We start from the raw sequence: 27,428 nt of genomic DNA, 5'->3' as shown, positions 1-27,428 counted from the left end.
ATAGCAACAGACTTTACATAGTTTGTCTCGTAGGCTGATATCTGTATATCCCTAATGCATATATTAAAATTTAGCTTAGAAAACTCAGGGGTGCCAGTGTACAAACTGACTAGCAATTTTGGAGGCTGGCCCTCTCTAGCGGTCTCACAAATTCTATGCTTCCTCACTACAGCTAGAAGCCCTCACTGCCCTTTAACAGCCTAGTCAAATGCTGCCATTCAGCCAGCCTTGTGCTGTGCTACCCAAACTTCTTGTTGCGTCACTGACAGAGTCAATTGTGCCCATCTTTGTGCTTCTTCTGTGTTTTCTTCCCCTACGTACTGCCCTGGATCAGCAAAAACAGATTTGTTTTTATTTTTTTCTCTCTTTCTGAGGCTAGCAGTTTGCTTATCCATGAAGTCAAGAACTACACCATGTTCATATCTGCCACAAATGGAGCCTTGGACATTTCCGATGCTCAATTTATTAAATGATTGAATGACTGACAGAGAAAAGTTTAGATGATGAAATAGCTATTTTTTTCACCCTGTGAACTCCCCTAGGCAGGCAATCCATGGATGTGTGTCCACCAAGGCTGTGGTAAAGGCTCATGTGTCCTGACAGGACATCTTTGTTTAAATCCATTTCAATCTCCCTAGAGAGCAGGTAGGATTTGTCAGGGTGAACTGAAGCAGGAGTCCACAATATAAGCCATAAGAAAGACATTTCCCCCAGTTTGTCAGGAAAGGAAGACCCTGGCTTACAGGAGCCTAGGCAGGAGAGAATGTCACATGGAAGATTCTTCTAGAATCTTCAGCTTCATTTATTTGGGGTCTTGAGCTCCATTGGAATAACTTGGTACTGGGTTTGATGGTTCTGGGAAGACCACTGTGTTTGTTGCATAGACATTTGGGATGACCACGGGTACCTGAAAAACAAAGGCACACAGTAGGTCCACAGTGCACTAAGGCTGGAGTAGTCCTCCGGAGGCTTGTTGCTGGAAGCCAACATTCCAACATGGTGCTGCTGAGGTGAAGGAACCAGTAAGAGGTGAGGTCTGGTGGCTGTTGATCAGGCTGTGGGTACCACTTTCATGGATGGATCTACGCTTGACTCAGGGAGCAGGCTAGTTTTCACAGGATGCCGTGATAAAGCGAGGGTAGCTCACATGCTTGAACCTTTCTAAGACGGGGCACTTCCTTTTCCTTTTCTGCTGTGTTATATGACTCAGGGAGAGAGAGCCCCTGCTCTGAGTCCCCTGGGGCAATGCTCTTTAGATACTCCAGATACTAGAGCTGAGAGGCAAGTAAACCTCTTTATTTTATAAAGTACCCAGCCTAGTGATAACAACAGACAGTAGACTAACATACCTCATTAAGGAAGGCTAATTAGAGACAAACACCAAGACCTGTAGGTATTTTTTCACTTCCTCCTCTTTAGCAGGAACAAGATCTATCATTTTGGAGTATATTTCCACCCACAAAGGAGCCCCAGGACTCACATTGTTGTAGTTACAGCAGGTCACCTGGCAGCCAAAGTGGGAAGACACACTGGCAATGCTGAGCTCCAAGAGGCAGAAGATGAGCAGTGTACTTGAAATAGCCACGGCTGTACCCTGGAATCAGAAGAAATCTAGAGGGCTTTAGTGCTGGGCCAAGCATTTGACGAGACTATGCAGTGGGCCATCTGTCTGGCCTTGACAAAGTCTCACTCCCTGAGCCTTATTGGGGCAAACATCCTCCAGGTCTTTGTGGGGCTAAAGCGTGGGTGGAAAATTGTTATTTTATCATCCACTGCAATACCCTTTATGGGAAAGAGATTCAGTGGTTAAGGAAATGCCAAAAATGCTTGCATCAGGAGTAATTTCTTAGTAAAATGGGATGAGCAGAGAATACACACGATCTTTCTTGTCAAAGGGATCAGGCTGGATGCCATGCTGAAGAGAACTTTGAGGAGGCCAGGGTAGCAGGGGGTGGGTGTCAGGTGAAGGAGCAGGGAGAGGCTGTTTCAGTGTCTGAGGAGAGAGATGCAGTGGTAAGGGCCAACTCTGCGGTGGAGAAGGTGGAAAACATGGTCAGATTCTAGGTGCATTTCCACAGAAGAACCAGTTGGATTCTGTAAGGAACCAGCTGTGGTGTGAGAGAAGAATATAGTTAGTTCTTCTTTGGAAATTCACCTGCCTTCTTCCCACACCCTCCTTACCCCAGTTTTGTCTCCAGCAACTGAATGATGGAGTTGCTTTGTGAGATGGAAAAAAACAAAAGTGTGCTTATGTGCTGATAGAAAATCTCTAAGAAAATGGAGGGGATGGTTAGAAGGGAGAAGGGGGTGGTGCTGTGGTCCTTTGGTAGGTTGAGAGAACATGTCCAAAGCTGTCTATTTATTTAGCTCAGGGTCACAGTCCCCTGTGGCTGCTGAGGCCCAAACTGAGATGTGTTGTTAGTGTAAAACATAACTTAGATTTCAAAGGGCTACCACTCAAAATGAAAATATCCCTGACCCTTCTTATACCTAAACTGAATGTGGCCCTGCCCTCATTTCTCCCACATCTTCCCACATTAGTAAGAATTCTTCCTCCCTTCTTGGAAATGTAAAGCCCTTTCCGTTCCTTTTGCCACATTTTTATGCAGTGAACTGCAGCCTCCTCCCTTCCCCCAAGACCTCTAAGACTGACCCTCTATTCTGCTACATGAGCCTAAAAGATTCCCAAACTCTCTATTGTGCTGTCTGTCTGTGCATTAATCACTCTTCCTAGGCCCTCTCATCTACTGAGAGCTGGAGCTGAGTCTCCACTATAGCGGACAAAGCCTGCATCAGAGCCTGTCTCTACAGGTCCAGACCTCCCTCAGTCATCATTTCTTCTTTTAAGAGTATATGATTAAAAAAAAATGAGTTGCATTTTTAATGTGGCAAGAGGAGGATTTGAAATTATATATGCAGCCCATATTCTGCTTCTGTTAGACGATGCTGGTTGCTAGTACAGGTGAGAAAGTGACAGTTGTTGGAGCTGATCCTATTGTTGTCGAAGGCACTAATTTACTGTTTTCTATGGACGCTAAAGACCTGCTGCATCTTGACAGGAATTGTATGTCCTACAAAGCCCAAAAGCCCATCCGGCTCTGCAGAAAAAGTTTGTTCGGATCTGGCAGTCCTAGCCTCCCCCTATGATGGGCTGTTGTAGGTCCTGGTCTTGTGTACATCCTAACATTTGCAAGAAAATGTCTGCAACTAGAAGTCATTATGTTAAGAGAAATAAGCAGGATTCAGCAAGATGAATGGTGCATGCTTTGTCTCATATGTGGAACCTAGATTTTAGTGTGTGTGTGTGTATGTGTGTGTGTGTGTGTGTGTGTGTTCGTGTTGTAGGTCACAACATTAGAAGAGGGATCATGGGAAGGGAGGAAAACATCATAGAGGAGGTGGGGAATGGAAAGATGTTTTGTGTTTGCTATCACTGGCTGCTTTTGCTGATGGCCTAGGTGTAGTTCCCAGCACTCACATGGTGGCTCAGGAGACCCAAGGGACTCTTCTGACCTCCATGGGAACCAGGCATATGTGTAGTACACAGATGTACATGTGGGCAAAACACTTGTATGCACAGGATAAAAAAATCTTAAAAAATAAAAAACTAGAAATAAAGCAGAAGCTTTGACTTATTGGTATATGTTGGGGGGAGGGAACCAATGGAAGGTGGAGGTTGGACGGGGTGGGGGGGGGGGAAGGGATAGTACAGAAAGGGAACAGCTGAGGAGGGTGACAGGTATGTGTCACGATGAAACCCAGAGCTTTGTAGTAAAAACTAAAAAACTAAACAAAAAGTCTTCAAAGGAGAAACAAATGTTTTTTGAACCCCGGTCCACATAGCAGGCAGGAAATCTGAGGCCATGGAGGGCTGCTAATGCACTGTTATCTGTGCTCATTATGTTGATTTTTTTTTCCCCCTCAGGGCTACAAGGCAGGTACAATTTTACAAAGGCAGTAAGAGCTGAGGACTTTAAATCCTGTCCTGACTCCCTAGAGCACTTCCTTTTCTTCCAGTGCTCACTGGAAAGGCTTGGTTGCCAGGCCCTTTCTAGCATGGTCTGAACATAGCGGAATGAAGGCAGAGCTCTTCGGTTGAGGACACTTACCGTACCCCAGTTGTACTGGTTGGGGTAATCACCGGGGTACACATATGATCTCGAGAGGCAGATGTCCACGATGAAGAGTATGATGCCCACTGCAGAACAGATGGCGCTGAAGATGTTCAAGCCCACACTGCCATTCAGCTGGGAAAGACACACGGGGTCAAGGTGGGAAAGGAAGATGAGCGTAGCTCAGACCTGCAGGATCAACAAAGCACCCCTTCCCCTTCCGTGCTGCGTTCGCATAGACGGCACATAACCACATAACCTTTACCGTCACAACCATTTATAAAAGTCAGAGTTCGGCGGTATGAAGCGCTTTATGATTCTGGACTGTGCACAGAAAGGTGTGTCCAGGTGTGTTAAACTTCTCTTACTGGATATTTTCTAACAGAGCTCCTCTGATTGTAGGACTCCTGTTGACCAGGAGACAGTTACTCTGGGCAACCTGCTCATCAAGGAAGCAGAGCTGTTGGTCCATTTCTGGGGAGGCACAAAAAGCTCTGTCCACGTGGGTCGGATTTGTTGGTGCAGCAGGTGTTTGGGACCTTTACTGGCCCCTGCAGGAATGGCTGGACACCTGCTCTACATGCTGTGGGCACGCACAGTTCCTTGTTCTGTGTAGTATGTCTCTGGTACCCGGGAGCTTTGTTTCTCCTCCATTGAAGGCCTCCTTCGCAAGCTAGTCCTTTCTCCTGCTGGCTTTCTTCTCATTCTGTCACCTCAACAGTGGTGGCACCATTGTCCGTTCCCTATATAAGTCGCCTGCGTGTGTGGCCTGCATGCGAGAGTTAGCCTTCCTGAGCGTGCCCTATGTCCCTTTCTTAGTGGTGTAAGAGTAAGGGAAGGGTTGCCTTTTGGTCATATTTTCCACTGTGACACTGTAGGTCCCCAGCTAAGACAGACAGCCTCAGAATATGACTTACCAGGCAAGGGGAATTGGCTTGAGTTTCTGCTGACACCGAGAAAGATCCTGAAATGATAAACTTGTGCACAAGATTGGGAACTTAGCAAGGGTTAGGTACCAGGATACCCTCTCTTCCTTAGAAATCTGGTTCTGAGAGTGCATACATTCTCCCGCATACAGAATTACTTATGTAGATGCCAGATCTACCATGGTAGATAACGTGTGTGCAGACTTGCCAAGGGACAGGGCAGTATTGGGATAATCAGGATTTTAGGATTCACCAGAATAGGTTTTAAAATTTGGTTTGAAACCCGGTGAGTCACTTAATTTCTCTGAGTCTTTATTTCCTCATCTGAAAAAAAAATGTGAACATTCATATCCTTTTAGGCATCATTGTTATAACTTATGTTTCACATTCACTGTGTATCGTTTAGAGCAGTCAATCGACATTAGCCCATTTCCCACTGTTCATTTACACATGTTCACCATCTGTTGCTTTCCAGGTTTTCTCTCAGGATTCATGAGGTGTGGGGCTCTGGAGGGAAGAGGGAAGGGTATGACTGCTCTGCTGTGTTCTTATGGTTCTGCAGGCTGATGAGACTGTGGGAATTGCAATGTGCCAGTCTGTTGTATTATTGTTGTTTGGGAAAGGTTGACATTGGTTGACTTTTAAGGTCATTTGGGAGTTTAGATATTTATGGGAAAACTTGTATTTGAGTTATAGGTAGGTGATAAAAAACAGAGAAAAAAAAAGTTGGAGAGGGGCAGAGTAGTGTGTGTGTGTGTGTGTGTGTGTGTTGGGACAGTACCAGGAAAAGAATGAGAGTGTCCAAAGGCAATAAACAGACATGGAGGAAGGATTAACATTTTTGTGGAGTCACAGATCACCTTGAGAATCTAATAAAAGCCATGTATCATTTTCTTTGTGAGTTAAATGCTGCTGTTTCCAGGTTGATGATCTGGAAGAAATACCTTGGTCTTTGGTGGGTACAGCCCTGTAGGGCTATAACTTTATCTGTGATCCCCAGGTTTTTTTTTTTTATGTAACATTTAATTTTAATGTTTCAAAAATTATGGAATGTTTTGCCCCAGATATAATGTGTTAGTCATGCGTGATCTCCAGTTTTATATTTTCAAATACCTAACCCTAGAACCTCAGACTGTGACAATAGACAGGGTTTTATATGTAGCCCTGGCTGGCCTGGAGCTCCATATATGGACCTGACTGGACTTGAACTCACAGAGATCCTCCTGTTTCTGCCTTCAGAGTGTTCTATTATGCCCAGCAGTTAGCATTCTTATGAGTGGAGGTTAGCAATAAAAATGGATGAACTAGAAATTATCATGTTAAGTGAAATAAATAAAAATCTAAATTTCTCATAGGCAGATTGTGGTGTGTGTGTGCGTGTGTGTGAAAGCCAAGAAGCGATCATAAGGCTGATGGCAAATGAAAGCGACAGAATACCCTGTGACATGAGAGCAGAAGGGGAGTGTGATGAATTGTCAACCTGACATTCCCTAGATCATCTGGGAAGACAGTCTCAATGAGCGCTTGTCTACATCTGTTTGACCTGTGGATGTGTCTGGGGAGGATTAACTTAAGTTAATTGATATGGGGAGCAAAAAGTCACTGTGGGCAGCACCGTTCTTCAGGCGGGGTTCCTGACTGTGTCAGAGTTGAGAAACTGAGTTGAGCACAAGCAAGCACAGAAAGTGAGCTGCATGCGTTCATTTCTCTTTGCTCTTGACTATGGCTCTGGTGTGACTAGCTCTTTCAAGTTCCCCCCACCTTGACTTCTCTGCAATAAAGCACTGTAGCCTGGAGTTATAAAGTAAAACAAACCCTTTCTTCCCCTTTGTTGTTTTGTAAGGGTATTTTTATTAAGGAATAGAAATTAAACAAACAAACAAACAAACCAGGGAGGTATTGAGGGAAGGAAGGGGTCAAGTGGGAGGGAAGCAGGGGAGCAAGGGAGGGAAGTGCCAGCGAGAAGACAAATAAGAACAAAGTGTGAGTGAAACTGCAGTGATGAACCCGCTCCTTTGTATGCCAGTTTAAAGCGACAACAAAGAGGTTAGGAAATGAGACAGGCACTAACACAAAGGGAAGACACCAGGCGAAGATGGCTAACTGTAAGGTCAGAGAGACCTCAGTGGAGGCTACAAGCTGACAAGCTGGTCTTGGGTGTCTGGCTTTCCGAACTGGGAGAGAACACAGTTGGAAGCTGGGAGCTTCGTAGTCTATGGCACTGTGTTCCCAACTCCTTCTCCAGCTCAGATATTTGAGCAAACACCTCCAGATTCCCCGACAGCTTGATGAGGCTACCCTGAGCATCGGACTGGAGCTACTCACCCAGATGCCTCCCCAGAAGGGGAAACCTCCGTAGAGGGAGATAGGCACAAAATTGCCGTAGAGGTTGGTGAACATGATGGATCCCAGGCCAATGTGCACCAGGCCAATCAGGATCTGGATGGCCTGTCAGGAGAGCCACAAGCTGAAGCCGTCGCCTTTGAGCCCTGATCTTGCCTTTATTTTTGTACTTCCTTTATATTTTAATACTAATTTGGTTTCCCTGGTCTAAAAGATAATGTGAGAAACATAATAATAAAATTAAAGCTATCCGTAATAACCCCCACCTCTTCTATTATTCTTCAAGCATGTATCTTGGTAACATAGAAACGGTGTCTCTGCACCTTATTAACTTAATGCTTCATCATGAGCATATCTTGGGTCATTAAATTTTCTTGGCGTGTGTGTGTGTGTGTGTGTGTTTATTGCATGCATGTGTGCATACATGTGCATATGTGTGTGTATGTGTGTGTGAGTGGAAGCTAGAAATTGACGTCAGTCGCTTCCCATCCTGTTTTTTCTGAGACAGGAGTGCTCATCATACCTGGAGCTCACCAATAGGCTAACATGGCTGGCCAGCACTCTCCAGGGATCCTCTTGTCTCCATCTCCCCAGGGCTGGTATTACGGGCTTGTGCTGTCATACCTAGTTTTTACGTGGTTACTTGAGGTCTGAACCCAGGTCCTTATGTTAGTGTGGCAGACACTTTGTTAACGTAGCCACTTCCCCACTCACTAGCTCTGTCAGAATATTTTCTAGGGGTATCCTGGAGTCTCGGGGCATAGTTGTAACACTGATGTGGAAGGGGTGAGGTGACCACTAGTATTTTATATCATACACAGTCTTCTGTTCAGCTATATAATTTTTTTTGCCTGCATACTTCCTTGCTTTACCACCAAATTCAGGTATTGATGTTCTAGTTTCTCTGAATATGACTTTAGAGATATTGCTGATGTCATGGCTCAAGAGGAGGTTATGCTGGGATAGGGTGAGCCTCAGTCCAATATTACCAGAGCCATTACTTTAAAAAAAAGTTATGAAAATTCAGAACTCTGACTCCAAGGCCTACCCCAAGAGACAGAATAAAACGAACAGCCATGTGAGAACTAAAGTGATGATATATCAAGATAAGGACCTACTAGGAAGTAGGAGGAAGATTGGGAAGAGATCATTCCTTCATGCCTTCAGTGGGACTCTGATCTTGGTTATCTGTTCTCCAGAACTGTGAGAAAATGCATCTCTGCTCTTCTTGGCCATCAGTTTATTGTACTTTATTATAGCAGCCATTAGAAGCTAATACAGATACTGTCCTGTATGCATGTGTGTGTGTGTGTCCTGCAGGCATGACACAAAAAGCATTTATTTTGTTTACTTAGGTTCATACTAGTGGTACATTAATGACATATGTTGGAGCAAGACCCAGTCATTGCACAAAGAGCTTCCTTGTTCTCTTCATAGTTCCATAACATTCTTTATGTTATAAGCACAACACAGTGGTTTGACTAGTGTTAAGCTGATGGATAGTGCGCTGGTTAGTTTTAACTATAAACTTGACACAACCTAGAACCACCCGGGAAGACAGTCTTAACAAAGAACTGTCTACATTAGGTTAGACCATGGGGATGCCTGAGTGGGACTGTCTCCATTGCTGACCCATGTAGGAAGACCCAGTTCATTGCGACCAGCACTATTTCCTAGAAGGGGGTCCTGAACTATATAGGATAGAAGAGAGCAATATGAGAGCAAGAAGGCAGCGTAGATATGTTTGGTTCCCTCTGCTCTTGACTGTGGATGTGATGTAACCTCTTCAAATTTCTGTTTGGACTTCCTTGCTAACCTGGAACTGTAAGCCAGACAAACTTCTTCCTCCCATCTGTTGCTTTTCATCAGTGTTTACCACAGCAACAGAGACAGAGCTGGAATAGTTTGGTTGCTTCCATCCTCTGTCTTTGTAAGCAACGAGGCAGCAAATAAGCGTATATGGACACATTTCTTGTGTATATTGGTATATTTGGGGGATAAAGTCTCAGAAATGGACCATTGGGTGTTTTTTTTTTAAACATATATATATATATATATATATATATATATATATATAGTCTCTTTTTAGAATTCCCCAAACAAGATTAGAGCACGAGCTGGGACTGGAACATAGGCAGTCTGAATCTCAGTCAACGCTTGTCGTTCAGGGCTATGCAATGAAATGGGCTCCCTTGTACTCTCCAGGCCAGCCTTTCAGGAACTGCTGCTTCCCTCGCCTGCTTTCCTTCTTTCTGCTTTGGGCAAAGGCTTGATTCAGCAACCCTGGGCTCCATTACATCTTTGGGAAACTTTGTCCTTGTTGGACTTTCTTTCTTCCCAAACTATCGGAAGCAAATATATAGAGGCAAAAGGTTCTACATTCAAGAACACTGCTTTTTGGTTTATTCTTTTTTCCTAAACACCCAGATCAGAAACTTCAAAGCTGAGGCTCCTTGTGATGCAGAGATTGTCAACAGACCTGGGTTTGGCTAAGCCAGCACCACCTGCTTTATTTAAAGTTTCTTTTCTTTCTTTTTTTTTTGTATGTATGTATTCATGCAAGCATTTGTGTGTATATGTGCATGCATGTGTATTTATATGTGTGTGTGTTCATTGGGTGTGTGGATCCTGCATTTGTGTGTGTATGCATGTGTGAGGCCATGTATGGTAAGGCTAACATCTATGTTGGGTATCATCATTCCACAAGAACCATTTATTTTCTTTGTTGTTGTTATTTTTAGAGACAAGGTCCCTCGCTAGCCTAGAACTCACCAGGTAAGCTAAGCTAGCTAGACAGATTGCTGCAGGGATCTACCCATTTTTGCCTTCCTGTTTCTGTTTCCACAGCCAGCTTACGTAAGGTGGGTTCTGGGGATGGCGCTCAGCTTGCAGACACTTCATTAAACACTTTACCAACTGAACTATCCTATTCCCTGGCCCCATATTTGGACTTCTTATTTGTTTATCTCATGTCTCTGCTTTCCTCTCTCTGTAGTGTGTGGCCTCTGGCTCACCAACTGGACTTTTTTTAATTAAATTTTTATTTTTATATTAATTACAGTTTACTCATTTTGTATCCCAGCTGTAGCTCCCTCCCTCATTTCTTCCCAATCCCACTCTCCCTCCCTCATCTTATCCCATGCCTCTCTCCAAGTCCACTGATAGGGGAGGTCCTCCTCCCCTTCCATCTGACCCTAGCCTATCAGGTGTCATCAGGACTGGCTGTATTGTTCAAATAGACTTTTACTTACCCCTAGGACTTGGCCTTTTTTCAAGACTTTCTGGGAAGGCAGCTCAGTTACAGCTGGCACCAAACCAGGTGGATTAGCAGAAACCACATGGATTTGAGGCAGGTTGGTTGTGTACAGAGGCACCTGAGGCACGGTTCCCGGGGCCGCAGGATAACTGTTAGGGGGTGCCACCACATATACAGAGTTGGCCATGGGGCCCGGAGAAGTAATTGGATTCATGCTGATGAAAAAAAAAAAAAAAGAAGAATAAATGCAATGGAAACACTCATCACTTATACACGTGTTTACATTTTAAAATGACTCCAGGAGGCTGGGGAGATTGCTCACTCAGTAGCTTCTTGCTCAAGGAGCGTTAGAATATGAGTTTGGATGTCCAGCACCTTTTATGAAAAGCTAACTGTAGGGCCAGTGAGAGGACTCAGTAAGTAAAGGCACTTGTTGCTGATGACTTGGGTTTGGACCCTGAGACTCACATGCTGAAAAGAGAGTACCGACTCCCAGAATTTGTCCTCTAATTTCCAAACACATTTAGCGGCACACGGGTGGCCATACACAGTAAGTAAATGATGTGTAATAACAAAAATTAGTAAGAATATGAACAACTTTATAGTTAATTGTCTTTATTGCCAAATGCGCCTGTGAGTTCAGAGCTGCAGCAGGAGAGGCACACCCTCTAGGCCAGCTCGTGCCAGTCTGAAAGACAAGATGGAGAGCAAAGGAGTAAGGCACCCAACATAGAACTGTGGCCTCCATACACATGAGCACAGATGTGCTTGCTCACTCATATGTGTACACGCAGGAGCACACATATGTGCACACACACACACACACACACACACACACACACACACAGGACATTAAACGCCTTAGAATAACTGAGAATGACTTTTGCTTGAGCAATTCAACCCCACATACTTGTTAATTCCATCTGAGAGACAATGTTAAACCTTCTTTAGCAGAGCTTGCCGCCTACAGTTATGATCCTGGTTTGCATGCATTAGAACTATCTGATCCTGGAGTTCCACAAGTGGAAGGACTCTTGGAAAATACTGAGTTCAATCCTCTTAGATTTTGGAAAAGGAAACTGAGAGTGGGAGAGTAGCTTTGACTTTTCCAGTGCCATGTACTTGAAAAAATGAAGCTCACTGTGCTCAAGGGAAGTCTGTTATCAGTGTAGTTTATGTGTGTATGTGTGTTCCTTGTCACACACTTGAAGGTCAGAGGATAACTGGTAGGACTTGATTCTCTCCTTCCACCATGTGGGTCCCAGATATCAGACTCAGGTTATCAAGACTTGCTTTGCCTTTAAAAAGTTATTTCCTTCTTCCATTTTGTTTTTTGGAGCAGACACAATAAAATGAATACACTATGTTCTTTTAACATCTTTCATCTACTCACATTCTCCACAGCTCATTTGGCACAAACCCCCTATCTCCATTCCCCAGCCATCAGTACAAACACTCTATCGTGTATACTCACCTTACTGTGCCTGTGGCCAGGTAATTCTCTGTTGCTCCTGTTTCCAACTCCCTGCTGCAGGCGACTGACCTCCTGAGAGAATGGCTGTTCCCTGTGCAGTTGGGTGATTCATTTAGAATAATCCAAAGTCCTCTCCACTTCTTCCTGGTTGAGGGCTAGGTCAGCAGTTGCTTAGAGCTTCCGCACCCACATTTCCTTCCTGCTTTTGTCACTAAAGCAATTAAGTAAGTTTAATCTGTCAAGGGTTTCCTGGTGCCTGAATGGAGAGATGAGGTTGTGCTGGGTGCTCTGGAAGACAAGAATGATCTGGATGTTCAGGGCCTGATGTACTGAACTGAAATAGAGGACAGGTTGACTCAATTTCATGACAAAGAGATAAGTGGTCCCAGGAGAACACAAAGAGAAGTGATTGATTGGATTTGGAGTGCTTAGATGCTTGAAATCACTGAGCTGCAATGAGAAAAGATGGAACCAAATGGGTAAAACGAAACTTACATTCACCTCCCCGTCTATATTTTTAAAGATTTATTTACTTTTATTTTGAGTCTGTGAGTTTTGTCTTTCTGTATGCTTGTCTGCAACGCGTGAGCACTGACTGTAAAGGCCAGAAGACGGCACTGGATCCCCTAGGGCTGTTACAGATGATTGTGAATCTCAGTGTAGGTGTTGAGATAAGAGCATGGTTTAGCTCCATACCCCATTTTTTAATTGGGTTACTTGATTTGTTGCTTTTTAACTTCTTGAGTTCTTTATATATACTGGATATTAGCCCTCTGTCAGATGTAGGGTTGGTGAAGATCCTTTCCCAGTCTGTAGGCAGGCGTTTTGTTTTGATGACAGTGTCTTTTGCTTTACAGAAGCTTTTTCAGTTTCATGAGGTCCCATTTATTTATTGTTGATCTTAGAGCCTGTGCTGTTGGTGTTCTGTTTAAGAAGTAGTCTCCTGTGAAGATGAGTTCTAGGGTCTTCCCCACTTTTTCTTCTAACCGATTTGATGTGTCTGGTTTTATGTTGAGGTCTTTGATCCACTTGGACTTTAGTTTTGTGCAGGGTGATAAATATGAATCTATTTTCATTTTTCTGCATATAGACATCCAGTTGGACCAGCACCATTTGTTGAAGATGCTGTCTTTTTTCCATTGGATGGTTTTGGCTTCTTTATCAAAAATCAATTTTCCATAGGTGTGTGGATTTATTTCTGGGTCTTCTGTTTGGTTCCATTGATCCACTACTCTGTTTCTATGCCAATACCATGCAGTTTTTATTACTATTGCTTTTTAGTATAGCGTGAGATCAGGGATGGAGATACCTCCAGATGATCTGTTGTTGTACTGAATTGTTTTGGAAATTCTGGGTTTTTGTTTCTCCATTTGAAGTTCAGAATTTTTCTTTCAAGGTCTGTAAAGAATTGTGTTGGTATTTTGATGGGAATTGCATTGGATTGCTTTTGGCAATCTATAGATTCAATGGCCATTTTCACTTCAATCTTCACTTAGAAAGACAAATGGGATGGACATTGGATGTAGGAGAAAACAAGTAACAGGACAGGAGCCTACCACAGAGGGCCTCTGAAAGACTCTGCCTAGCAGTGTATCAAAGCAGATATTAAGACTCATAACTAAATCTTTGGCAGAGTGCAGGGAATCATATGAAAGAAGAGGGAGTTAGTAAGACCTGGAGAGGACAGGAGCTCCACAAGGACCAAATATATCAGGGGCCTTTTATGAGACTGTTTCTCCAACCAAGGACCATGTATGGATATAAACTAGAACCCCTGCTCAGATGTAGCCCATGGTAGCTCAGTATCCAAGTGGGTTCTCTGGTAAGGGATACAGGGACTACTTCTGACATGAACTCAATGGCTGGCTCTTTGACCCCCCCATCCCCCGAGGAAGGAGCAGCCCCGGTAGGCGACAGAAGAGGACATTGCAGCCAGTTCTGAAGATTCCTGATAAGCTAGGGTCAGATGGAAGGGGAGGAGGTCCTCCCCTATCATTGGACTTGGAAAGGGGCAAGGAGATGAGGGAGGAATGGGGGGACTGGGAGGGAATGAGGGAGGGGACTACTGCCAGGATACAAAGTAAATAACCTGTGATTAATATAAAAAAATAAAAATTATATATAAAAAAAGAACACGGACCCTCTGCAAGAACAGCCAGTGCTCTTAACTACTGAGCCATCTCTCCCCTTCCTTTATTTTCATCTCACCTACAAAATCAGTACAACGCATAAGAACTTCTGCAGTGGGGCAATCAGCTCCCTGGAAACATAAGTGACACTGACTTTTTTGTTTTTTAATTCAATTGGCCTATAAAAGACACCGAATAACATCTTACTGACTGAACACACGGAGAAGAGGGACAGCTGGAGCTTTGTAAGTTGGTCCATTGAAAGGACACTATAGTCAGAGGCTATGAAGAGGGGCAAAGGCAAAGAGAGAAGAAAGCACAGGACAAACTCCGGGCAGTCTGAAAGCAGGCACACTGAGAGCAGACTTTACCCTGGCGGGCTACTTGGACCAACCACAGGGAAAGAGGATGCGCTCAGTGCTGATGTGACTTGATTTGCTGGGATGGGTGGGTGAGGGCTTCCCTTTTCTGAGGAGTATAGGGGAGGGGGATTAGGGAAAACAGGGAGGTAGGGTGGGACCGGGAGGAGAGGAGTGGGGAGGGGCTACGACTAGAATGTGAAATGAATGAATAAAAATTAAAATTAAAAAAGGATGAAAAAACATGATGCAGTCAAACCTTGCCAATACCCATTTCTATCATATTTACCCCCTAAGTCTTAAGACTAGCTTCTTCTTAGATCTTATCTGTGGAATATTGTCTCAAGATTTGGCATTTGTTTATTTTGTATGTGTTCTTATGGGGGGGGTGCATGTCTGTCTGTCTGCAGGTCAGAGGTTTATGTCATGTTTTTCTCTATTGCTCTCAGCCTAATTTTCTTTTCACTTCAAGCTTTTCTTTAGCACCTATTAGTTAAACATAATGATGAGGTTCATGCTGACAGTTTACACATTTACATACTAAATTTTGGTCATAGTCATCCCCTCATTATTTTCATATTCCTTTCATTCCTGCTGATCCCTTTCTTTTTACCAACAAGTCCACCTTCCAGTTTCATGTTTTTCTCTCTTTTTATTTTTAGTGCACGATATGTTTAATAAAGATCACATATAGAAACGCTGAGGATTTACTTACGGTTGCATGGGAACCTTACATAAGGCTACCCTGATGAAGGAAATGTCTTTCCTTCCCCCCAACAACCGTTAACTGCTCACAGGTCCCCAGGAGTGATATGGCATAATGAGCTCCTCCTGCCCAGTTGCTTTATTTTTAGAGACAGGGTCTCACACTGAATCTGAAGCTTACTGATCCCACTAGTCTGCCTGGTCAGTGAGCTCTGGGCATCTAGTTGTGGAGTGGCAGGAGAACGCTGCTTCATCTAGATCCTTTTTTATGTAGGGGCTGGAGAACTGAACTCAGGTCCTCATGCTTTCTCAGTAGGCATTTTGCTCACTGATCTATCCCCCTGGCCCCAGTGATTGTATTTTGACTCATTAAAATTTTTTATTCCTAAAAAAAAAAAAAATAAAAATTCACATTTAAAATGTATTAATTTTTTTATTACTTAGGATTCTGAGTTGCAGAATACTTTTCAAAAAAAAATTCTTCTCTTATACAATTCATCCCAACCACAGTTTCTTCTCCCTCCATTCCTCTCCCCACCTACTGTCTCCCCCAGATCCACTCCTTTTCTATTTCCCTTAAGGAAAGAGTGGACCTCCCAGTGATCTTAACCAAACCCAGCATAAGCAGTTACAGTAAGACTAGGCACATCCCCTCATCTTACGACTGTGCAAGATAACCCAGTAGGAGGAAAGGGGTTCCAAGAGCAGGCAAGAGTCAGAGACGTCTCCACCCCCACTGTTAGGAATCTCAAAAAACACCAAGCCAACAACCATAACATGCTGAGGACCTAATGCAGACCCATGCAGGCTCCAGGATCACTGCTTCCGTCTCTGTGAATCCCTGAGCCCTGCTTAGTTAATTCTATCGTCTGTGTTCTTCTGGTGTCCTTAACCACTATGGCTCCTACTGCTTTTGCCTCTGCCTCTTCTGTGGGATTACCTTAGATGAGAGGGAAGGGACCCAATGGAGATCTCCATTGTGAGCTCTCTCTGCACCTAATATTTGGCTGTGGGTCTCTGTATCTGCTCCCATCAGTTGCCAGAGGAAGCCTCTCTGGTAATGATTGGTCTAGGCACTGATCTATGAGTATAGCAGAATATCATTAGGAATCATTTTACTGATTTTTTTCTATTGTAGGTCTCTGTCCAGCCTCCACTTCCTGGTCATCCAGGTAGTGTCAGGCATGGGCTACCTTTTCTAGTGTGTGCCCCAAATCAGAGCAGTCGTCTGGCCATTCTCACAAGTTCTGCACACATCCTGAAGGTAAGATAGATTGTAGGTTTAAGGTTTTGTGGCTGAATCGGTGTCCCAGTCTCGCTAATGAAAGTTGCATGGTTACAGAAGATGGATGGTTTAAGCTCTGTATCCTCCATTGTTAGGGATCCTCGCTAGGGTTACTTTCATAGCATCCTGGGAGTTTCTACTGCATGAGGTTTCCACATCATCCCTCAAATGCCCTCCAATTCCAGGGGTCTCTCCTTCTAACCCTTCCCCTGCCACCTGATCCCTTCTGTCTCCATTACCACCTCTCCCCATTCTACTTGAAAAATCTATTCTATTTCCTCTTCCCAGGGACATCTATGTATCATCTCCCTTAGAGCTCTCCTTGTTACTTAGCCTTTCTGGGTCTGTGGATTCTATCATGATTATCATTTACTTAACAGCTAATATCCACTTAAAAGTTAGTACATAGCCTATTTGCCCTTCTGGGCTGGGTTATCTCACTCAGGATGATTTTGTCTAGTTGCATCTATTTGCCTGCAAATTTCATGATGTCATTGTTTTTTGACAGCTGACATAATACTCGATTGTATACATATACCACATCTTTATTCATTCTTCATTTGAGGGACATCTTGGTTGTTTGCAGTTTCTGATTATTATAAAAAAAGCCTCTATGAACATAGTTGAATGAGTGTCTTTGTGGTAGGATGGAGCATGGGTATATGTCCAAGTGTGGTATAGCTGAGTCTAGAGGTAGACTCACCAATTTTCTGAGGAACCACCAAAATGATTTCCACAGTGGCTCTACGAGTTTGCAATGAAGAAGTGTTCCCCTTGCTCCACATCCTTGTCAGCAGGAGCCATCACTTTTGATTTTAGCTATTCTGACAGGTATAAGATGAAATCTCAAAGCAGTTTTGATTTGCATTTCCCTGATGGCTAAGGCTGTTGAACATTAGATGGCTGTTTCTCAGCCCTTTGAGATTCCTCTATTGAAAATCCTGTTTAGAGCTATACCCTTTTTAAAAAAATTGGATTATTTGGTTTGTTGATGTCTAGTTTCTTGATTTCTTCATATATTTTGGATATTAGCCCTCTATCGGATGTGTAGTTGGTGATGATCTTTTCCCATTCTGTATGATGACATTTTGTCTTATTGATGGTGTCCTTTGCCTTACAGAAGCTTTTCAGTTTCATGAGGTCCCATTTATTGATTGTTGATCTTGGTGCCTGTGCTATTGGTGTCCTGCTCAGAAAGTTATCTTCTGTACCAATAAATTCAACTCTATTCCTCGTTTTCTCTTCTATCATGTTTGGTGTATTTGGTTTCATGTTGAGGTCTTTGATCCAGTTGGACTTGTGTTTTGTACAGAGTAATAAATATTGATCTATTTGCATTCTTCTACATGCAGACATCCAGTTAGACAAGCACCATTTTTTGAAGTTTTTTTTTTCTATTGTGCATTTTTGGCTTCTTTATTAAAAATCAGGTGACCATAGGTGTGTGGATTTATATCTGGATCATTGGTTTGATTGCTTTTTTTCAATGTGTCTGTTTTTATGCCCATATCATGCTGTTTTTTTTTTTTTTTTGTTTGTTTGTTTTTTAATGTTAGCCCTGTATAGTATACCTTGAAAGCAGGGATGGTGATACCTCCAAAAATTTTCTTTGTTGTTCAGAATTGTTTAACCTATCGTGGGTTTTTTTTTTCCATATGAAGTTGAGATCTGTCCTTTCAAAGTCTGTAAAGAATTGTGTTGGAATTTTGATAATGATTATGTTAAATCTGTAGATTGATTTTGGCAGGATGGCTATTTTTACTGTGTTGATCTTACCAATCCATGAGCATAAGGGATCTTTCCATTTTTTGATATCTTCTTCAATTTCTTTCTTTAATGTCTTCATTTTTTTCCATTGAATGCATGAGTTTATTTTATTTACAAGAAAAGAAAGGTATCTCATGACATTTGCATTGATCTTAAGTGTGGCAGCCAGAGTGGATTCATATTAGCCAAAATGGAGTGTGTATTTGGTGCTGAGCTTGAGTAGTGGTCTCTGGGAAATAAAATTTTGCCTTCTGACTTTGGCAGTCAGTCAGCCTCTAAAAGACTGACCTTGGCAAGCTTTGCATTAGGGAGCTCTGTTCTTGGGAACAAGATAGACGAGCTCCGTGCACTGTTCCTGGGAACAAGATTAAGCAGGCTTTGCTCTACCCTGGGAGCCAGATAGCTGGTTCTGTGCAATCTTGAGTGAATCCTTGGAGAAGCTGCCAGCTGACGCATATGGATGTTACAATAAAGAAAGTTCCTTGTTTTCTCCTGCTTTTATATAGTTGGCTCCCCTTCAATAAACTGGCACCTTGATCAATGACTTGGTGTCCTTCTTTGTGTCGCCTTGTCCTCTTTTATTTCCCAGCCCTCTCTCAGGCGGTATCCAAGTGTGGCTGCAGGCAGCCACACTTAAGGTGTCAAGACAACCTCATATGCCACCCTAGTGCTTTGGCTTCTTGGGAAATTCCAATATTATTCTTCATTTTACACTGGTCTTTTTTCAAAACATAAAGTCCCCTCTTAGGAGGATAGTAATTGTTAATCTGTCAATGGTGAACTTAGTGTAGATGAAAAAAAATCAAAACAAACTTATTGCTGAGTTTGGAATAAGGAGGACCTGGTAGGTAGGGTGCACCTAGGGAGTGAGTAGAAGGGGCTCTAGTAAATGCTACCATAAAATAAAGAGGTGCCCACCAAGAAGTAAGCAGGTGCTAGTTTTCTTCCTTGGATTGGTGTAGGCTGCCTGCTCTGCTAGATGATACAGATCCAAAGTTTGAAACACTTATGCATCAGCTTCAGGCATAACATTTTAGAATCAGCATCTCTGAGTGATATTTCTTCCTTTTCAGAAGCTCATTTATAGATTTTCCTGTTTGTGATCTCATTCTATAAACTCTTAGGCAAATGGGATGTAAAGTAGGCCCAATTGGAAATGAATTTCAGCATTGATCATGCTGGGGCTATGTGTAGCAGGGAAGTTAAAAACTCAGATCAAATGCTGTTGAATCAGCATAGAGAAGACTGAACACAATGACTCTGGCTACATTCTTGCATTTAGCACCTCTATGACATGGCAACCACACACGTTTTTTATTTTGTTGGTTAGAGTTTACCCTAAGATATTTTATATTATTTGTGGCTATTGTGAAGGGTGTTGTTTCCCTGATTTCTTTCTTAATCTGTTTGTCATTTATATAGAAAGGTTATGGATTTCTTTGAGTTAATCTTTTATCCAGCCACCATGCTGAAGGTGTTTATCAGTTGTAGGTGTTCCATGGTAGAATTTTGGGGGTCTTTTATGAATATGATATCATCTTCTTTAGGTGTATAGATTTCATTATGTTTATCATATCTTTTAGGCCTATATAAGCGAGTATATTCCATGTTTGTCTTTCTACTTCTGGGATACTTCACTCAGAATGATCTTTTCTAGATCCCACCATTTGCCTGCAAATTTCATGATTTCCTCTTTTTTGATTGCTGAGTAGTACTCCATTGTGTAGATGTACCACAATTTCTGTATCCATTCCTCCATTGATGGATATCTGGGTTGTTTCCAGGTTCTGGCTATTACAAATAAAGCTGCTACAAACGTGGTTGAGCAAATGTCCTTGTTGTGTACTTGAGCACATTTTGGGTATATGCCTAGCAGTGGTATAGCTGGATCTTGAGGAAGCACTATTCCTAATTGTCTGATAGTAGTGATACTTTGACTTCTCCCTTTCCAATTTGTATCTTCTTGATTTCTTTCAGTTGTCTTACTAAACCCATGATTAAATAGAATTTTACTTTTTTATCTTTTAGTACTTTTGTGGTTTTACTTTTTTTTTTTTTTTCAAGACAGAGTTTCTCTGTGTGGCCTTGGCCGTCCTGGACTTGCTTTGTAGACCAGGCTGTCCTTGACCTCCAGCCTCTCCCTCACTGAGTGCCAGAATTACAGGCATGTGTCACTGTGTCTGGCTTACTCCTTTTTAATTGCAGTGCTGGGAATGGAACCCAGGGCCTCACTCATGTTGGAGAAAGTGCTCCACCACTTGAACTACATTTGTAGGTCCAGTTTTCACTTTTATATTTTGATTTTCTTGTACGAATTTATTCTTGAAAATAGCATAAGCTGTAAGTCTACTTTTATACCTTTCCAAAAGTGTACTTGGTTATTCTAGAACATCCTATCAGTCAATTCATTTTTACTGCAGTGTACTGAAATGCCACCTTAGTAACAAACTCAATTTCCGTGTGAGTTTTTTCTTCTATGCCATTGGTAGGCTTGTCTATGCAGGTGCAGCTTCCATTGTATTTTCATTATAGAGGTTCTATACTATGTTTTAATGTCTGGTAGGGTCAGCCTTTTCTGAAATTAAACACATTCTTCTTCATTTTTTTTCTTGCTATTCTTGTGAATTTGCTTTTTAAAAAGGTTTCCTGTAATTTGTCTATCTCCATGAGATAACAGCCTTTAAGAAAGACAAATGACATAAACCACTTGTACTCAGGGAAGTAATTAGAAATGTAGGAACTGGGCCATGTAAATGACGAAGGCTTAGGTCATGTGTCTCATGGGAACATAAATAAACATTTATTATACAGGTTGGAACTTTTTTCTTTTTTATTGGTTTCTTAGAAATGGTGCCAACTGTCTTGAAGGGACCAGAAACCTTGAGGAGACAAAAGACTCAGGAAGGGTGGAGATATCCAAACTAATGCCAGAAAATGCTGTTGGTTTGAACTTAAGGTGGGGCTGAATATCATGGCAGTGATATCCCGAATATGCAGGAGAGACTGTTTATTCCCTGGTGTTCTATCTTTCCCTTTCCACAGGTCCTTTCCCTTTGCATCTTTCCATTATCTTCCTTCTCTGTTTTCCTAACTCTGTGTTCAAACCCCCACTTTTATAAGAGAACCTGCCATTCCAGATTAGGCCCACCCTCATGACAATCTTCCTTTATTCCCTCTGTAAAGACTTCATTTCTATTAAAATCATTTATTTACTAGATATGGTGGTACATGCCTTTAGTGTCAGTGCTGGGAGGGTAGAAGCAGGTGGATCTCTGTTGGAGTACTTATTTATTACTCTTTTATTTACTTTGTTTCTTATACCTTTTTCTCCCTACTCCATCCTAATCCCTTCCAGTAACACAACACTAGGTAGGAGAGAGAAAGGGTTAGTGAGAGAGAGGACACAGTTCTTGCTTAGCTTCTTCCTGCTGGCTGGGGTCATCAGATTCCTTGGAGGCAGTCCAGGCCTTGTTTCAGGAGATCTCCATCTTCTTTTTTCACAACAGCAACTAGGAGAAGCAAGGGGCAAATGGCAGCAGACCTGTTCTTTCTCAGAGCTCCCCAACACTCTCTGAGCTCTGGCATTTATTCTTTCTCCAGAGTCCTCAGATTTAATCTATCTACAGCTGGCAAAGAGCTCCCCTCAGAGCCCGCACGAAGCAAATAAATAGTCTGCTACTGTATACCGTCCGAATCAGTTCCACAACCCACACCTGAGACCAAAAGAAAAACATGTTTATATCCACAACAGATCTCTGTGAATAAAAGGCTAGCCAGTTGTATATACCAAGTTCCAGGACAGCTAGGACTATACAGTGAGACTTTGTCTCAAAAACGGAACAAACTTATTTATTCTGTTTGTACGTTTATGTATATACTACTGTTCACATGTGGAGATCAGAAGACAACTTGTAAGAGTTCTCTCATTCTACCACGTGGGTCCCAAGGATCAAACTTAGGTAGTCAGACTTGGCAGTAGGCACCATGATCTACTGAGCCATCTTGTTGGCCCTAGATGTTATTTCTAAATAACGTCATAGTTTGAGATACCAGCTCTAAAACTTCAACATCTATTTTCTTTTTATTGAGGGATACAGACACATCACAATCTCTTACAGAAAGCTTCCAGGGACTTTTTTTTGGGCTAAAAAACAAAACAAAACAAAACAAAACAAAACTAAAATTGATCACACTTTTACGTCTCAGAGATGGGCTCTGGTCATCAGTATTGGGAAATAAGAAACATTCCTTCTGGCCTCCTGAGTCACCATGGTTACAGTAATAAAAGCTAACAAATGACCATGTCAGCCTTTGATGGATTGCTACACGTTAGCTGTGAGCTGTTCTAAGCTGTTCTTTTAGTGACATAATATTGTGTAGCCTTCCCTTCTACTCTATATGCTAAGGATCACTGTGCTTTACGGGCGAGATAGCAGTACCATAGAGAAACTTAGTCTTGCTTTCACCACAGCAACTGTATGCCTCTTCCTAAGCTACTATTTTCTTCTCTACAATAAAAGGGTCCCTTCCATCATAATGTTTTCCACCAACTGAGATAAAGATGAGTAGGCACCTCTACTTCCCTTTGTGCCCCAAATCTTAGGGGTAGAGGAGGCTGGTAATCTACAGTGGGTGCAGTGGTTTGAATCCAAATGGCCCCATAGACTCATTTTATTTAGATGCTTAGGGAGTGGCACTATTTGAAAGAATTAGGAGGTGGAGGAAGAGTGTCACTTTGATGCTTTACAAGCCCAACCCCGGCCCAGCGGATCTCTCTTCCTGCTACCCGTGGATCTGGATGTACAACTCTCAGCTCCTTCTCCAGCACCATGCCTGTCTGTGTGCTGCCGTGTTTTCACCATGACGATAATGGACCAAACCCCTGACACTGTAAGCAAGCCTCAGTTAAATGCTTTCCTGTATAAGAGCTGTGCTGGGTCATGGTGTCTCTTCACAACAATAGAATACCGACTAAGACAGTGAGGAAAGAGCCAACTTGCGATCAGAGTGCATCCTTTATTAAGGAACTAGGGAAAAGTGAGAACTGGCAAGTACTCCTTTGGTCATTAGAGTGCATTTTCTGGGAGGTGTCTCATAAAACAAAATTGCAAGATTCTTCACTTAGTCTTGTCTTCTTTTCACTTGCTTTGAATGGGAGTCTTCAGAGAATTTTTCCAAGTCATTTTGAGCTAGGGATTCTGATGAGAATTCTGAAGATGAAAGACCTGGAGAAAGTTGAATGACAGCAAATTGGTCATTAGTAGCATCTTGAATATAAAGGCTTGTCCTGAGTTATCAAGACAAAACTAGACTAAACAACTACTTAAACACGAAAGCCCAGAGCATGGTGAGCTGAAACTCTGGAAAGACAACATGTACCGTGTCTTGAGGGAGATGTCAAAGGTGTGCCAGACCCATGGACCTATGATATATGAGGTATTTTTTAAACACTTGATTAGTTTGCTTTTGGACAGAATCTCACTATGTAGGAGAGCACATGTATGCATCATGTCTACTTCACTGGTTTTCATTAATTGCAGCAAACACATCACCCTAAATCATTACATTTTTCAAAAAGGACTTTAACCTTCTGCTATATTCTGGTGATTCTATCAGCTTCAGGGGTCCTGGATGCCATGCAGAAGGCGTCCTATGCTGTCTAGTCTTAACTGTTAACTTGGCACAACCTAGCAGCACCTGGGAAGAGACTTTCAGTTGAGGGATTATCTAGTTCAGATTGGTTTGTGCTCATGTCTGTGGGGGTTGTATTGACTACTGATTGTGATGGGAATAGCCACCATTTCATGGGCCAGGCCTTGGACTATATAGGAGTCAAGCAAGTTGGTGGAGAGTAACAGGAGCACAAGGGTCCATGCTTTTATCCTCTCTCTGCTTTTGTCTGTGGACAAGGCTCTTTAACCTCCTGCCTTGACTTCTGCACAATAATGGGCTGTGTCCTTCAGTTCTAAGCCAATTAAATCCTTTCCCCTCTTAAGTTTCTTTGGAGCAGAAAATTTTTTATCAAAGCAACAGAAATTGAGACTAGAGCACATCATAAGTAAGATGGCGTCATTAGTTTTCCTGAGCACAAATTTTAAGTTTTCTTTTTGTCTGTCCTTTAAATTATGGAACATTATGCTGAGTAAGGGCACACAAAAAATCCCCCTGAAAACATGAACACTTAAGAAACCATTTCCTTATCTACTAGAATTAAGGTTAAGTATTCAAAACTATGTTCAATAACTCTTGAGTGGAGTAGGAACTGTAAATAAAGGCCAAGCAATCTATAATCCCTGTTGCCTGAGAAAATTGATTATTAACCTAGTATACACAACGTATAAAAGCTCTGGCAGTCTGTCAAACTTATTTTCTTTAATGATTTCTTCATTGTTTCAGATATGCATCACTTGACTGGCCTGTTGGCTTGCTTAACTATTTATCCTCATCTAATGCCTTGTTTTCTTTTCTGGCTTCTCTTTCTCTTCTCCTTCTATAATGACCTGGAAACCGGTGGGCTCCCTCAAACTCACCCTGCCACCATAATTTGTCTAACCCCCTTATATCAATCCCATCCTCTTTGCTGTGATTTAGTTCAGAGATAGACTGGAGGCAGTTGCATCTGTGTGATGGAGAGAAAGGCAGAAAAAGAAGAGCCAGTTTCTGAGGGATATAACCAGAAGTTACGTTGCTTGAGCCATCTTGAGATCATGAAGTGCAACAGTCTTAGGATAAAGATGCAGATGGCAGACTGGGAAGACAGAAGAAAGTTTGGAGTTGTTCTAAGAGATGCAGTCTTTCCTGGTAAGTTGAGTAATTTGAGTCAGGGGCAGGCACTGTAATTTGCTACAGAAAATATTCTGACAAGTATAATTACATTGGGACAGAAAATAATTCCAATGAATGTAATTCCTAATGTCATTACATTAGGAAAAACATTTGACTGAGATGCACTGCTGGTAAAAATCCCTTAATGGCACCCATTGTACCCACAGTCTAAAGTAAACATTCTTTAATAACTTAGTTAAATACCCTCAGGGTCTATCTCCATTTAGCGCTCAGCCCCATTTCGGCAATTTGTTTTCATATAGTATCCTTCAGAATCCTAAAAACTGCCATCCTTCTGATTCCAGGCAGGATTTTAGGCTGATATAAGAATGCACATACTTTTGAGATTAATGATTTATTTTGAAAAAAAAAAAAAAAACATGTAAGCTGAACAGATACTAAAACTATCATCATTACAACCTATATACACAATCCATCATTTTTGGTGATTATGTTTCTGGTCCTTATCTAATAATGTAGTATGTTCTATTGATTAATTTCTATAAGCTAATTAACTTTGAGTTCTTAGGATAAATACTACTTAGGTGTATAAACTTTTAAAAATGTTACTGGATTTGATTTGGTAAATAAAGAATTTAATAAAATCAATTTATTTTTATTTGCATGTATATGTGTGTGCCTGCTTGTCTATCCATTGCCCAAAGAGGCCAGAATAGGATGTTGGGGAGTCACAGGTGGTTGTGAGCTGCCGTATGTGGGTAGTAAACTGGATCTTCACAAGAAACTTCTCTTAACTGCTGAGCCATCTCCCCAGCCTCTGTTTTAGTAGATATTTTTGTTGGTGGTAGTAAGGATTCTTATAACTATTTCATCAGATTTCTTTGCTGTTTTCTTTCCTTGGCCAATCAATTTATGCATTAAATCCTGTGCTTTTGATGTTGTAACCCAAATACCATTTCCTAGTCTAGGTTACAAAGAATTATGACTAGAGTTTCATAGTGTTAACTCTTAAGCCAGATCTTTGTGCATTTTGGATTACCTTGCATAAGCTTGTGCGGAGTAGTGGTTTAGTTGTGTTGGCCTTCCTGCTCAGATGGAAAGGTGTCCTGGGACTTGGAAGCCCAGGAACCACACAGTTTGGAAGGAAGATATTCCAATGGGAAGGGCATCTTAAGACATGGGAGCTCTGGAACCACACAGCTCTGAGATGGAAAGTTATTTCAATGGAAGGGCATCCTGAGGCATGGGAGCCCAGGAACCGTGCAGCTCTGAGGTAAAACCTCCTCAGTGGAGGCATTGCAGCTCCCAAGGGAGGGTACTCCAGTTGAGCTGAGGAGCTCAGGAGCCTCAGCCCAAATCCACTTTTTTGTTTCTTCTCTTCTTTGCTTCATTGCTTCTTCCAATGAGAGAGTCACACCAGGCAGCAAGTCTTATAAAAGAGATTTGGTGGGAGGGTCCAGGGCTTGGAGGGACACATCTAGGGCTGGCTGTCCCTGCTCCCAGGATAAGGACAGCAAGGAACTGAACAAATATAGGCTTTATATATGAATTCTTAGGGGGTGGGGCTTTTCAGGGCAGAGATTTCCAAAGGGAAGATTGGTGAGATTTTAAGTCCTGAGCGTGGGTAGCTCAGGAATTGGTGGGTTTTCCTGTTCAGAGATTGGTAAATTTTCATGCTCAGAAATTCGTGAGGTTTTGTGGGAAGCCCAGGAATTGGCAGCTTTTTTTTTTTTCCCCAGCCCTCCCTCCCCACCTTTCTCCTGCATCAGGCCCTTGGATTAGGACAGGAAGATCTTCCTGGCTGCAAGAAGCTTTGGGTGAGATGCCTTGTCTGTGGAGCGTCTTGGGGAGGCTGGAGAGGAGGAGCCGCCACCATGGGACAGCACCTACAGTGGCACCAGATGAGGGACACAGGCTGGGGCTGGAAAGGAGGTACTGCTGTTTTTGGCAGGTGCCACCATTTTGACAGTTCTTGTGGTGCAGCAGCAGGCTGGGGCGGGAAGGAGGTGCTGCTGCTTTGACAGCACCTCAGGTGAGCTTCTCAGGGAGTGCAAGCTGTCCCAGGACCATTTGAAAGGATGACTTACTTACCAAGTCGGTCAATGTTTTATCACAGCCAACAGAAGGCAAACAAGAATAGCTATCTTGCTTGTTGGTATGTCATTATTCCTGATAGCCACTTCGGTGTGAAATGTGTGGGCTTTTTTGTTTGTTTTCTTTTGAAATGCTTCTTTTAATGTCTTCTTCTTCTTCTTCTTCTTCTTCTTCTTCTTCTTCTTCTTCTTC

General features: G+C 42.4%; 1 protein-coding gene across 2 annotated transcripts; it reads right to left on the bottom strand.

Annotated features, from left to right (window-relative positions):
• Positions 1–447: 447 nt before the first annotated feature.
• Ms4a8 (membrane spanning 4-domains A8) lies at positions 448–12,208 on the bottom strand. 2 transcript variants are annotated; one of them, XM_055614181.1, is made up of 7 exons: positions 12,112–12,208; positions 10,633–10,852; positions 7,364–7,486; positions 5,030–5,089; positions 4,110–4,247; positions 1,481–1,594; positions 448–907 (listed from the first exon to the last, which is right to left on the bottom strand). In XM_055614181.1, exons 2-7 carry the CDS (start codon positions 10,849–10,851, stop codon positions 803–805), a joined length of 759 nt encoding a protein of 252 aa, XP_055470156.1. In that variant the 5' UTR covers position 10,852; positions 12,112–12,208; the 3' UTR covers positions 448–802. The 2 variants fall into 2 exon arrangements, with proteins under 2 accessions (XP_055470156.1, XP_055470157.1); XM_055614182.1 differs by lacking the exon at positions 7,364–7,486.
• Positions 12,209–27,428: the final 15,220 nt, after the last annotated feature.

This window comes from Psammomys obesus, unplaced genomic scaffold (genome assembly GCF_907164565.1).
Source record: "Psammomys obesus unplaced genomic scaffold, mPsaObe1.curated_primary_1811, whole genome shotgun sequence".
NCBI classification, from domain to species: domain Eukaryota; kingdom Metazoa; phylum Chordata; class Mammalia; order Rodentia; family Muridae; genus Psammomys; species Psammomys obesus.
Note: the sequence above shows the minus strand (reverse complement) of the source record. Positions and strands in the feature narration are given on the sequence as shown.

Coding starts and splice junctions, on each gene's coding strand:
- Ms4a8 (XM_055614181.1), bottom strand. CDS start 10,851: ATGAATCCAATTACTTCTCCGGGCCCCATGGCCAACTCTGTATATGTG. Junction 4,248..5,029: donor AAGCCAATTCCCCTTGCCTG/GTAAGTCATATT, acceptor TGTCTTTCCCAG/CTGAATGGCAGTGTGGGCTT. Junction 908..1,480: donor CCTGCTGTAACTACAACAAT/GTGAGTCCTGGG, acceptor TTTGTTTTTCAG/GTACCCGTGGTCATCCCAAA.